Source organism: Frieseomelitta varia, unplaced genomic scaffold, assembly GCF_011392965.1.
Source record: "Frieseomelitta varia isolate USP_RPSP 00005682 unplaced genomic scaffold, Fvar_1.2 scaffold_807, whole genome shotgun sequence".
Lineage (NCBI taxonomy): Eukaryota > Metazoa > Arthropoda > Insecta > Hymenoptera > Apidae > Frieseomelitta > Frieseomelitta varia.
In genome coordinates, this window is record NW_025110598.1 from 103,060 (window position 1) to 116,440 (window position 13,381).

Genomic DNA, 13,381 nt, shown 5'->3' on the forward strand with positions numbered 1-13,381 from the left:
ATTGTAAAAATTTGCATAAAAATATAAAAATTTCATTTGCCACTAAATCCATCAGGATCTTTAAGATTAACAACTCTTCGAAACTTGCTGTTCGATTTTTTTTCTTGGTTATTTCATTGAACTCTAAACATTAGAGTTAAGCAACAAAAATTCTAAAAATTCCAACATTTCGTCATTTAGATGCCGGCTTTCGATAAAAAAAATTACGAGAAAAAAGTTCAGCAAGTACAGTAAGTATCAAGGGATCGTTGTAAAGAGAAAGTTTCAATTTTCAAAACCATGGTGGACCAAGTTACAAGGAAAAAATTGTTTCAATTTTTCAAAGTTTCGAATTTTTACAATTTTCGTGAGTAAAAGTTTCTCATCCTCTACACGATGTAAAAATATCTTTAGAAAAGACTTGGGACAGACGCTTTAAAACGGAAGCTTTACGTTTTGAAATGAGACTTAAAGCAGAGTTTCATATGATTTTCTTTCACTTTCAAAGTAACAGTTTACAGTATCGACAATTTTCCATCATTATACGCGTTCAGTTATGCTGCCCGGCGTAACCGTCAAAAATTTCATAATTCCCATTAATCACACGTGAGATTCGCATAATCCACGCTCAACGTCTTCAGAGAAACGGGTCGAATTCACTTCGAGCGCTGTAATCAAGCTCCTTCTAATCCAGCCTGAGTCCTCTCATCCCTCTGTTAAAATAAATCGTCTCCCGCGTACGTCGTTGGGAATGACGAATCCCGCGTCGAATCGCGAGAACATCGATCAGAGTAGAATCGACAGAAAACAAACATAATTACCGGCACAACCGGCGCGCGGCCAATCGGCTCAAAGAACCGATCCCAGGTCGCCCGATCTAATTTTAATTCCGACCGCTCGTTATTCATTCGCCGCGGCCAACGATCGATTAATTATTATCCTGATAAACGTCATGCAACGTGGTGTCCCCTCGGTAAATCGCTTGTTGCAGCGACGCGTGCAGCCGATGAAACGCGGAATTGATCGCGCGTACGCGATATATATACACGTATATCGCCCGCGTTGGCCAATTAACTGACAGAAACACTTTTTCTCTTCTTCTCTCGTTTCGTTTTTCTGTTTTTTCTTTTTTTTTTTCCTTCCGGTGATAATCAGTCGGCGGGACGCGCGCTCGATAAACCGTGTGCAAGCGGTCGGCCGTCGTTAACCGCGATAATGCTGGATTTAATGCGAGACAACGCGCGAAACGTTAATGCGAACCCCGCTGTTGGATTCCCGCGTGTAAAACAGCGGATTTTATTGGAGTTTGTCAGTATACGATTTCGGCATCGTTAAACCGACTAAACGTTTTTCAACGATTTCGGAACGTGACCCTGTGTTCCTCCGTTGTCGTGCACCAGCTGGTTAGCTGGAGGAGAGGGCGTGAAACGACCGATACGTACGCAGCCAGCAAACGTTACGGATCGCGAGGCCCGTTGCGTGAACATCGATGCGGTAACTTCGAAATCGAGCCGAATTTCCCCGACTGTAAAGATCTCTGGCGAACTTTTGAAACGCGAGTGCATCGGAAGAGCAGCCGGGAGTCCTTTCGCGCGCGCCGGTTGTACTACCTACATACCTCCGGACTCTAAACTCTGTGGAGATGCGAAAGGCGAAAGCGAGACCGATGAAACGAGAAACTGAATTTTCCCGTCCCGTCCCGTTCCGTTCCGTTCCGTTCCGTTTCGTTTCGTTTCGTTTCGTTTCGTTTCGTTTCGTTTCGTTTCGTTTCGTTTCGTTTCGTTTCGCGACTCCGTCTGCTGGCCGGGGCAACCGAGTGTACGATTACAAAAGCGAAATACATCGCGTATATCGGATATATATCGAGTGTACGAACACGTGACTCCGGGGATTGCTCGAGATTGCGGAGTTTAGACGGCGTTCCTCGCTTATCGCAAAGTGGCGAACGTGTTCCAAATTTAAATAACGCGAGCAACGATCGCGAGGTTTTCACGAGGCGGCTCGAACAGAGGTGATTTGCGACGTACGTTTTGAATCATTGTCGCACGTTCAGGATAGATAGAAGGGGAGATAATCGGTACGGAAGCTCATTGCTAATTGAACTTCCATCGTGTTTACGTCGACTGTCTCTGATCCAGTATCTTCGAATCGAAAAGGCCACGAGTTTCTTCAGATCAATCTACCCTCTCTCGCCTACTTTCAACAAGTACGTTCATCGAGAGAGCTAACAAATCGCTCCAAAATCATCGCACTGTGCACGCGCGTTATTCCTTCCTTGTTATAAGATAATATAGAAAAGAAACTCGCGCATTTTTTTCGTAAATTAATCAGCTAATTCCCTCGTCACTACCTCTTTCACTTTATCCTTCCTCGAGCGGGTAACGTGTCGGCTAGTTAAGCGCGTTTCCACGTCTCGTTCATTCTCCTTTAGTTTCAATTTCTACTATGAACAGCCCCCGCCAAAATAGGATTAAACGAACCACCAGCGCGAGCACGCACGGCGTGGAATTCTTTTCATTCGCGCAAACTCCCGAACAAAAACTCTCCCCGGCCGAGTTAAGAATACAAGTCGGGCCTCGAGTGTTGGAATACAGCTTTCGTAGAGTGGTGCACGTGAATCACGCGACTAGAGGATCCTCTGTTTGCTTGATCGAATCCTAACGGACTTTTGTATAGCAACAGACTAACATCTACACGATAATAAGACGGCGTTTGCCGGGCCAGCGCCGGGAAAGTGCTCGAAATCCCCGGGGACTCGCCTGAAAAGTTTAAGCAGGACGAATGGATGTAGAGGCCGACAGGGAAACGGTACGAAAGAAGAAAAGTGACTGTTCCGAGGAATGAAGAAACAGGTTACATCCACTAATAAGCAGGGGCCAGGAAACTTGGTACATCGTGAAACTCCTTTTAGATTGCACGACCGTTTTCGTTACTCTCTTTGTTCTCAGTATCGAGGAAACATTTAAAGAATAATCGGAGCTTGGATGATCATCTACGAACGTGTACACGTTTGGAAAAAGATTTCCTCTCGCCAGCAACAGATATGAAGCACCTCGTTCTCTGTCGCGTTCAGCACGGATCGAAAGAAGAAGTTTAGGTTACTCCCGAAGAATAATAAGCAACTCCGTAGGCAATATCGAAGTCACGGAAAGTCTCGTGAAGGGCTGCGCGAGAACTTTTTCTCGATCCCTGTGCCGTTTTCGAACCTGCCGGCAGCGACAAGGCGACGCGGCAGATAAAGCTTCGAAAGGAAAGAGCAATCTAAAAGCGTAAAATAAAACAAAAAAAGGGAGAGATCGCGGACGAAGGAAAAAATTCAAAGGTACTTTTACGTCGACGCTGGCAAAGCGTTGTCGCGACAAACCCCTGTCAAGCGTAACGTTTCAGAAGGAATTTCGAAATAAAAGAAGGATATTAATATTTTTCTGTTTTTTAATCGCGCGTAAACGTGCGAAAGCGTTTTTTTCTCAAGGTCCAAAAAACTATCATTCGTCACAGTGAAGAGAATGACAATGAAAAAATTAGTTTAAATTGTTTTTTAAATAATTTAACTTTGTGACGTGAGATCATGCAACGATTCACTTGGCCGCATTTTAGAAACGCGAAGCTTCTACTTTCACAGTCGTTCTCTTCGAAAATGATTTTACGTCACGTAGCGGGCGGGAAAGAAGAAACACTTTGTTTTCTTGAATGCTGTAGAAATTTAAACACGTGTGTAAAAACTTTGAAAAACTTTCTTTCATGATTAAGTTGTATTGTGGTCTTGAAGACTGAAATTTTCTCTTTACAACGATCCCTTAAAACTTGCTGTGTGATTTTTCTATTGAATTTGGAACAAACGAAGTATATTAGGGTTTTTGTTTCTTTGTTTGTTTTTAATCATAATGTTCAACGTTACACAAAACGTAGATGAGGAAAAAATTGTACGACCACAACGAATTCAGTTGTGAAAAAAATTTTTTAACGTTTTTCTACAATTCTCGAGAACAAAAGTATCCTCATTTTTCCACCTTGAAGCCACATGATGTAAAGTCATCTGTGAGAAAAATGAACTCACGTCAAAGTAGAGGCTTCGCGGTTAATAAAACCAAGTGAATCGTTGAATGTTCCAACTTTTCTCGCAAAGTTTTAATTGTCGACAATTTTTCATTGACACTGGTATATATTAAGAGTTATACTCCTCGCTGTAAATGCAACAGGGACAGAGGTGATATTAGTAAATGCATCAAAACACAGGAAAACGAAGTTTAACCAGTTGTTGGAAACCGCCGCGTGAAAGGCTCGGGATCGATTGAGTTGCATTTCCTTCTGAAGCGCAAGCAACTCGGTTACATCAACAGGATAATAAACAACTCTTCAACTGCGGCAGCAGCGGTTTCCGAAAACGAGCGGACTGACTACCATTGAAACTTTAACTGCTAAGTTCGATTCGCATCTCGTCGAGGAAATAGAAGAGGATTTCCTGCAAGGCTGTACGCATCGAGGAGCCGATTTCGCGAAACACAAAGTGTTTTGTCACTTTTCAAGCAAACTTTCCAACTCGATCTCTTCCCGATGCCTCAAATTATCAAACATCGTTTCTCGTCGACAAAGAAATAACAAAAATTTACTGTATCATACACAGAATATACATGCAACAGGATATAATGAAATATACATGCAATAGTGTTCGATGTGTTTGTGTAAAGCGGGAAAGTTCAACAACGAATGGCGAGCATTCGAATTAAGAACGCGTTTGTTTGACAAACATACTCTTTGACGTACATAAATAAGTAAACCAATTATTATAATATTGCCTCTGGCACACATTCAAAGAGTTAATTCAACCACGAACGAAACTGATCAAATATTGAGAGTACCGGTGCTCGAGAGTGGAGCATGAGTTTCCAGCTTACGTGATGAGCGTCGATATTCTCAATTGTTTGATCGATTTCGACGAGGTTACTCATTTTGAAGGTATTATACGTTATCTCAAAAAAAAAAAAAGAAAAAAAAGAAAAATACAAATACGCCCTCCGATTTCGTGTTTCACGAGCACGGACAGAGAATGCATAAAATGCCATTGTGGAATTAATCGGATATAAAATATTCGCTTCACTCTGAAAGCGATTTAATCGCTTGACAATATCGTTTAACTCGTTAAAATGCGAAGCTGTTTTTTCCTTTGTTCGCATCCAGGTGAAAAATCGAAACCTCCCTCAACCCCTTCCTCCCCCGACGAGCCGTTGACATCGGCGAGAATTTTATTGCTCGTGCAATTGAAAACAACGGGTCTCGCGATTCGAGTTCAGCGGTTGGATTGCTCTCTCGACAAGCCGATGCTCAGAAAGCCAACTATTTGTTCGAAAACGCGAAGCAACCGCGACAATGATTACGCGCGCGTGTGTAACGAGCGTCCAGAGGAATTTTCGCAAAAAAAAAGAAGAAGAAGAAGAAGAAGAAGAAGAAGAAAGAAACAGAGATGACGAGGATACATCGATAGCTCGATCGATTCACCGAGGGAGTAATGGCACGTTCATGGTACGGAAGGGACTTCACCGAGGGGAAGATGTCTGAGAACTGCTGATCGAGAGAGAGAACGTTCAAGGGCCCCAAGGACTTTCGGGGAAGGAATAAATCGAAGAGGAATTCCACTCGTAAAACGCGAAAGAGGGACAAAAGGAACGATTCGCGTATTACATTCTGGATATATATATATACATGTACACACATGCGAGCAAGCGTATCTTTGCTTTCACGTGCAGAGCGACTTGTGCTTGCTACTCTTTGCTCGGACTAGATAGTAAATCTGTATGTACACGTATGCCGTGTACGTTTAACACTGGAACAACCGGCTTTTAATATGCATCAAAATATTCTATATGTAAATCGTCACAATTTAAATGATAATTTTAATTTATTCGAAATACACGAGAGAAATTTCTTTTGTGCAAAGGGAGAAACGAAGGAACAGGCGTCGAGGTGAATACCAAGAACGACATTAAAATACAGAGTAGATAAATAACACACGGTACAGGCAAGCGAGATGATTAAAATAAACAGGCTTGTACAATTACGTTTCTGTCCAAACAGAGATCAAAAATTCGTTATATTCGTTAATTTCTCAATGCTTAACCGCTTATTAGAATACAAGTGGAAAATATCCGAATCTCGACTATTAAGATTACTTGCTACTTCGACTACGAAAATTGCTACAGCATTGAAACACGGCTGAAGTTATAATCTGGTTCTAGAAACGAGAGCTAATGCCGGCGAACTAATTTGCCAGTACTTTGTACGGATTCCAATGCTGTTTACGAGCGACGGTAACATACATAAGAGATTTTTGGCAGCAATCTCGACGTTTCGATTTCCGAACGAAACGTGGAACGAACCGCACAACGAGCGTCGTTACCCGAGCGTTACCAGACGCGGCTAACGCTAATTAAACCGAGCGGAGTATTAGGAAGATTCGAACTATCCGTGTCGTTATGTAAATTTTCTAAGCCAGTCTCTGCCTTGGATCCGCCGCGCGGAGTTTGTCCACGCGTAGAGCCGGATGGGAGGAGGGGGGGAGCTCGATTACGTCGCTCGGATAATAAGCAAGTCTGTAACCGATGTCGAGAGAGGAAAGCTGGAAATCCCGATAGAGTTTGTTGGGAAGTTTCGTCGAGCAGATATCTCTCTCTCTCTCTCTCTCTCTCTTTCTGCAGCGCGTTTCACACGCTCCGGACGCGAAAAATAGACGCGCGCGAGTAGAAGGAAGAGCTGGTATGCAAATTGGATTACGCGATGCGAAATAAGTGTTGCAACGTTGACGTGTATGTTACGACACACATGTACATATGTGTCGAACTGAGAGTAGGAAGGAAGGGAGGAATTTAGCGGGACGCGTGCATTATGCTTTCTTGCCGTGCTCAACATTCGCGACGAATTATTTCTGTCTCTCGCGAGTTTCGGCTGGCAAAAGAATTTGCAATCATCACTCTGCGAGTGCAAAATTCAGACCTACCCCTCCCACCGCTCCCCGCCGTGCATGCATAAACGGAATTTCGCGAAAAATATTCATTACGTAGAAAACTACGCGTGTTAAAGCGTAATCTGAAAGGGAAATGAATTTGGCGACTGTATTTCATTACTGCGGAAACACTCGTCCCGCGTTTCGATTTCTTCACCGATATACTGGAGAATTCCAGTTTTTCCTTCGTTCGAAATTTCGCAAGGTATATTTGCCATTTAAATGGAGGCAATTTAAATTCCTCGTTCGTAGAGGGACGGTGTGACAAAAAGGACAACGGTGTAACGAAAAGGACAACAAACAGGTAGGAAACGAATTTCGGAATAAAAAAAAACCAAGCGAGAAAGAAGCCAGATTGCGTTGCATAATCTAGCGTCAGCGCCGGCGGATGCTCGAAGAATTTTAATTATGAAACGCAGTTCTATAAACGCGAATTTGAAGAATGTTTGAAATGAAACGCAACTTGTAATTACGCTTACGTAAAATTAACGCGCAGCAGAGACAAGATTCGTTCCCGGAAGCCTTTGCCACGCGCGAGTTTTCTTGTTGCCGCCACGAGCATTGCGTTCTATTTAGAATGAAACATCCGATAGCAAGTAACAAGCTTAATTGATAAGAACGTTCATAAATGTTCGTTACACAGAGTCACGTACAAACAGAATTTCGAGCTGTACTTGATTTCATTATTATCGTTGATTGATCTACCACGGCACTCTTTGGCCACAACGCAGCGAGGGGGCACCGTTGTATCTCGCTGCGTTTCTCATTTCCGGTACCGCGGTCTGCGTTTGCGAAACTGCATTCGAGTAATTATGAAGTGAAACACACCGGGATCAGGTAGTTGTATCACGTTCAATTTGTTACTTGTCCATACAATCCCGGGCAACAATTCCAAATTGACCAACTCTTGGCCAGTCGCGTTCGCAAATAGTCGTACACCGCGGGCTTTTACCCCCGGTTTCCCTCGAATATTCAAATAGTTCCTGCTGTCCGTATTCCTTGTAATTAGTTCCAGTCGAACTATCCTTCGACCAGCTGCGTCCAAATTCGTAATAAATGATCGAGCCGGACGCTCGGCAAACTAACGCGAGCGCGGAACTGTGGAATTTCAAGATCTCGAAACTTTTCGACCGGCGACGCGGGCGAATGCGACCGCGGACGGCCTTCGTTCTAGGGCGAGCCGACCGATCGTGACGTTATTCCGCGAGCGATAATTCGACGAAAGACGTCGGGAAGTGAAGCACGATAGAACGCGAGTACACAATCGCGAAAAAGTGCGAAACTATGCGAAGTGAGGTTGATAAGTCGACGACGGCAGAGCTGGATATTGCCTCTTTCCCACCGGGTTTCCCCCTTCGACGAGCGAAACGCGCTCGTTTACATCGAAGCGGTAATAAGCCACGCTCGAACGCATCGTCGAAGCCTCTCGGGGATTCACGCTGTCGGAGAAATTTCTCGTGGATGTGTCCGGACGCTCGCGTTAGTGTAGCGAATGAATATACACGGGGGGAGAGGGGGGAGGGGGGCAAGGGAAAATAGAAAGTGGCCTCTCGAAAAATACGGTGTGGAAAAAGAAGGGTGGAGATCGAGCGACTGAATTGATGTTTAACACGTTGATCGGCGAGTAAGTTTCTGGCAGGTCCACGAATCCTTAGGGCTCGTTTTTATATTCCATTTTATACGTTTTCGTTTTCTATTCTTTTGCTTCTACGTTTTTGCTTTTCATTGATTTTTGTTACGTTCACGTGCTCTTCAGTGTTGGGTCTTCAAGTTTGAAGTTTTCACGCATTTTCTGCATCCCTCAAATGTAGACCATTTACAGAACTTACAATAAAATCCCTAATCTCACAGTTAATAATGTAATTACGACTAATTCAAAATAATTTAACAATTAATTATATTATTGTTACGTCGTTGTTTGACAATTTAATTCGTTTAACTTGAAAGTAATTTATTATAAAAAAAACTTCGCTTTTCTACTAGACACTATTACATCTTTTCTTGTCTGAAAAATTTAAAATTAGGATCGCCACCCATACGACGCCTGTTTACGCGTTCTTCTTTTTGAAATTTGACGAAACTCCTTCAATTAATTCTTGGTACCGAACGGAAACGCAGCTAGTCGGAAAGGAGGACTGGCAAAATACTGGTGAAGAGCGTGGCTTCGTAATCAGGAAGGATAACCCGAATTTTTTGGGAAACACGACTGCGAAAAGTCTCGCTGCGAATGCCGTGTTTCCGAGGCTTCTCTCTGCGGGCGAAAAGCCTCGGCGATAGTGACTGAATAACGGGGGAAAATGAGACGAATATGAAACGTGAAATACTGAAATAAGTTTACTCGTCTCTCTGATAAATTTCACGCAGGGAAGGATGTTGGTCTGTGTGCCTTAACCGGTTCAAACATTAATCGGTGAAATATCTCGGCGTGCGTTGTATAAACTTCCAATCGGACATTTCGCAACATTTCACGACATTTAATTGAAAAAAAAAAAAAAAAACAAAAGAAGAGAAAGAAAGAAAAAGAAAAACAAGTGGCGCCGAGGATGAGGAAAAATATTCGATGGGACGTGTGTTTAATAGCCTCTGAACTACGCGTATAAATTCAGCACCGGTGAGAACAAAGGGCGGTAATGTATCATAGAATAATACACGCCGTTAATAATGCGACGATGGTAAATGCTGCAATGCGTATTATAGATGCAAGCTTGAAAAGGTTAACACGCAAAGACAAACTGCCGTTGGAGGGAAACAAATCTGGTACAATGACAATTCGTTCGATATCGACGATATTGAACTCTCATGTGTACACACGTTTACGTTCATTTTTATGTTCCAGTACAATTTTATAGTAATTTGCGTTAATTTTACATCAAGTATCAAGGTTGAGAATCAGAGAATACTTTAGCATCTCGACGGAAATATTCGAAGATACCAAGGATTGCAAGATAAGGGAAAACTGACGCGATGCACCGCGAAACATTCTCCTCTGGCGAAAGAGAGAGAGAGAAAGCAAGAGCTCGGCTCCGTGATTCATTCCTGTGTGATCGCGAGAAGCTGAAACGAATTGCAAACTGACACGGAACGCCGGGGAATCGGAGTCAGTCGGTTACATAATAAGCAAATCTCGAATCAAGAACGTTCTCTCGAACTGCTTGGCTCGATGGTGATGTAGGTAGGCCCCCTCTCCAGGGAGAAACATTTCCTCGATGCTCTCCGCATTCTTCGCAAGGGATCGAGAGAGGGCGCCGAGGGTGAAATAGACGGGGACAGGTAGATTCTCTCGAACACGAGAGAACGGAAAGAAGGGAAATACGAAGGTAAAACGACTACGACGAAAAACGGAAGGAGGTATGGTAAAAAAGGGAGAAAGAGGGACAGAGACAGAGACAGAAGAAGAAGAAGAAGATAGAAAAGCAGAAAAAGAGAACTTACCCTTGCCAGAGCCACGGCTGGAAAGCTGTCCCATGCGAGTTGCGCTTCCTCGCCGGTGCTTCCATGACGCTGACCCGAGAGGATCCTCGCAGCCGTGAGAGTGCTCATCCCCATCCCGTCGCCAACGAAGAGAACGACGCCTCGTGCCACGCCACCCGGTGGCGTCGTCCCGCTGACGCTCGAACTTGCCGCCGACGCGCGAATACGGGCTACGATCGCGCGTGTCGCTGCCTCATACCAGACCTCCCTCTCTGCCAACAGAAATTTTTCTCGCCTGAGTAACCGCCGAACCGAAGCCAGCCCGACACCTATCTTAATTGAATCTATAGTCTTCGGCCGTTCCCCGGGAAAATCGGCCATTATTGTCGGCATTTGCCGTAAGCGTTGTCCCGTTATCGTTCTTTATCGTCGCGTGTACAGAGGAGACGTTTCAAGCGAATCTCAAGGGTAGGAGGGACACGCTTTGTCACGTCGCGTGAAACACACTTTGGCCGAACTTGCTTGCTTTCAGCCGTACACGCTCGTATATTCTTCTCCATTCTCCTCTCTTTGACTTTCGACGAGACAGGGTAATTATTCAACGACGACGATCACCTTCGCAAAGCATATTTACGAAAGGTGACTGACACAGGGTTCTTCTCGAGTCCGAAGCTGCGATACACACCGAAGAGTTACGTTTTGAAATTTTCTCATTAACGAGATAAAAGTCGATGTTCCCTCGCGAATATTTCAAGCAAATTTCTTATAAACGACACGTGCATATTTCACAAAGCTACTCGAACTGAGAGATACAACGTATTTCGGTGATTGTCGTCTTTCAAGGCGAATTTTCCGACACTCGACAAACGCACCATCAAACCCACGATGCCAGTTTATTCAAGCACGCCGCTTCTTCTCGAGCAAGGAGAAGCTCGGGTCCCGTTGGAATCGTCGTGTCGACCAGCTTGCGACGACCACGGACGGCCCGCACACGCTACCGGTTCGAACGTTGCCGAAGAGACCGGATATCTTAATTGAATCTGTTGGCAAAACGACTCGGCCGAGTCCGACTGTTTCTCGGGGAGTCATTTACCGCAGTTATCCCGGGGAAAAAGAAGGAAAATCGTCGTACGGAGAGAACGAGAACTTTACCGAGACGTCGTACGAGCGATAGATCTCGATACGAACAAGTTACACCGACCGTAGTTCAGAAATATCGAGGTTCGTTCGTATTTAATATTATTAATTCTTCAGAGGCAGGCAGGAATACTCGTTGGACTTTCAAAAAACCATTTCAACTGAGGGTAAATCCTCTCCACTTGTCGCGTAAGACGTATAAATATTTATGAGAAGGATTATAATATGGACATCTTGATTTTTCATCTAATCTGCTGAATCTGGAGGACTCGTTTCCCACCCGTTGCAAATTTCGTGAGAATTTCTAGGGGTTAGGAGATAGCCGTGCAATTCACAGTTTCTTTACCGTGACTTGGACTAGTTTCATTGAAAATTAAATTCGAGAGAATCGACTCTTACGAGTCTTAAAAATAAAAGATGAATATCGTTGTTTTCGTGATTTCTCGATCGTTGGAAATAACAAACTGTTCCTTATATTATTTTCCACTATTTTTTACTGCGACCTATTCTGCGAAATTTTTAGTGATATCTAAACACGGTTCAAGCATCGTGTTCAAAGGAAAGGAACGTTTCTGGAACGTTTCATTAAAAACTGAATTTGAGAGACTCAAGTCTTACGAATCTTAATAAAAAAAAAAATAAACAAACATAAAAATAAAAATCGTTGTCCTTGTGATTTCTCGATCATTGGAAACAAAAAACAGTTCCTGATATTATTTTTCACTATTTTCGCTTATTGAGTATTTTTCACTATTGCGATCTATTGCTAAATTTTTAGGAAAAGACATCTGACACACAGTTCAAAGAGGAAAGGAAACGTTTCTGACGAAATCGTTAAAACGTCACCATCAGAGAAGTTCCAGCTGGCAATAGCAGAAGTTTGGTTGACAGAGCAAGTTCGGTAAATTTGTATCCACGACGATTTCATTCGATGGTGGTTGACGACGGTGCAACATCGCCGGAAGCGCGTTGACGATGAACGACTGTTTCCTACAAACTGCACCAGTCGAAGATCCCGCCGTTACGGTTTGCCGAGAAACACATCGCCCACTGGTAGCCGCTAATGGGTAAGTTTAAGCTCTGGCGTACCTAGTAAACTGCCATATCGTGTCGCGATATTGGCCAAACCCGCATTTCCATAAAAGCAAGATCCGATACGTGTTACACCGACCAAGTTCAATCCGTATCTCCACCCCTGGAGACGTATATCCGTGCTGCGAAACTGCGTCAAAGTAAGTACAAATTCCACGAAAATGCGTTCCACTGCCGTGTACAATTATTCGCATTGATACTCTGACACTAAATAAATTATTAAACTGTTACGATTTCGTAAGTGAAAATTCCACAACAATAATAAAACAAAGAATTAACTTTTGAATCCTTTACTTTCGGAATGTGTCGTTTATTATTTCATTCCAAAATGTTTTTGCATCTACGCGTGAGAAAGTGAGGATACTTTTCTTCTCGAAACTTTTTTTCATAACTGGATCTACGATAAATTTGAGGATTGAAGCTTCCTTGTTATAATGACCTCTTTTTGATTTTTTCTCAACATTTTGTTGAATTTTGAACAGACGGAAATTTAAGAAACCGTAAAATTCAATGAAATGGCGAAAAATATCGCGCATAATGTTTTAGGGTATCACTGTAAGTAGGAAGTTTCAGTCTTCAAATCTATTGTAGACTCAGCCCTAAAAAAAAATTTTTCAATGTTATAACAATTTTAAAAAGGAAAGTGTCTTCACTTTTCCACCCGCTACGTAATGTAACAACATCTTGGAATAAAATCAATGGTGCATTTTAAAAATACAGATTTCGAGCTTTTGGAATGAAGCCAGATTTTATTTCTTAAAAACA

The 13,381-nt window shown here is 43.1% G+C and overlaps 1 protein-coding gene across 1 annotated transcript in view; it reads right to left on the minus strand.

Annotated features, from left to right (window-relative positions):
* Nucleotides 1-10,408: 10,408 nt before the first annotated feature.
* Nucleotides 10,409-13,381, minus strand: part of LOC122536186 (membrane-bound alkaline phosphatase-like) — a gene marked incomplete at its 3' end in the record, with an annotated part of 34,431 nt that continues 31,458 nt past the window's right edge. The window contains exon 2 of the mRNA XM_043668346.1: nt 10,409-10,659. Within this exon, the coding sequence (XP_043524281.1) occupies nt 10,409-10,659 (251 nt within the window). The remainder of the gene's footprint in view (nt 10,660-13,381) is intronic.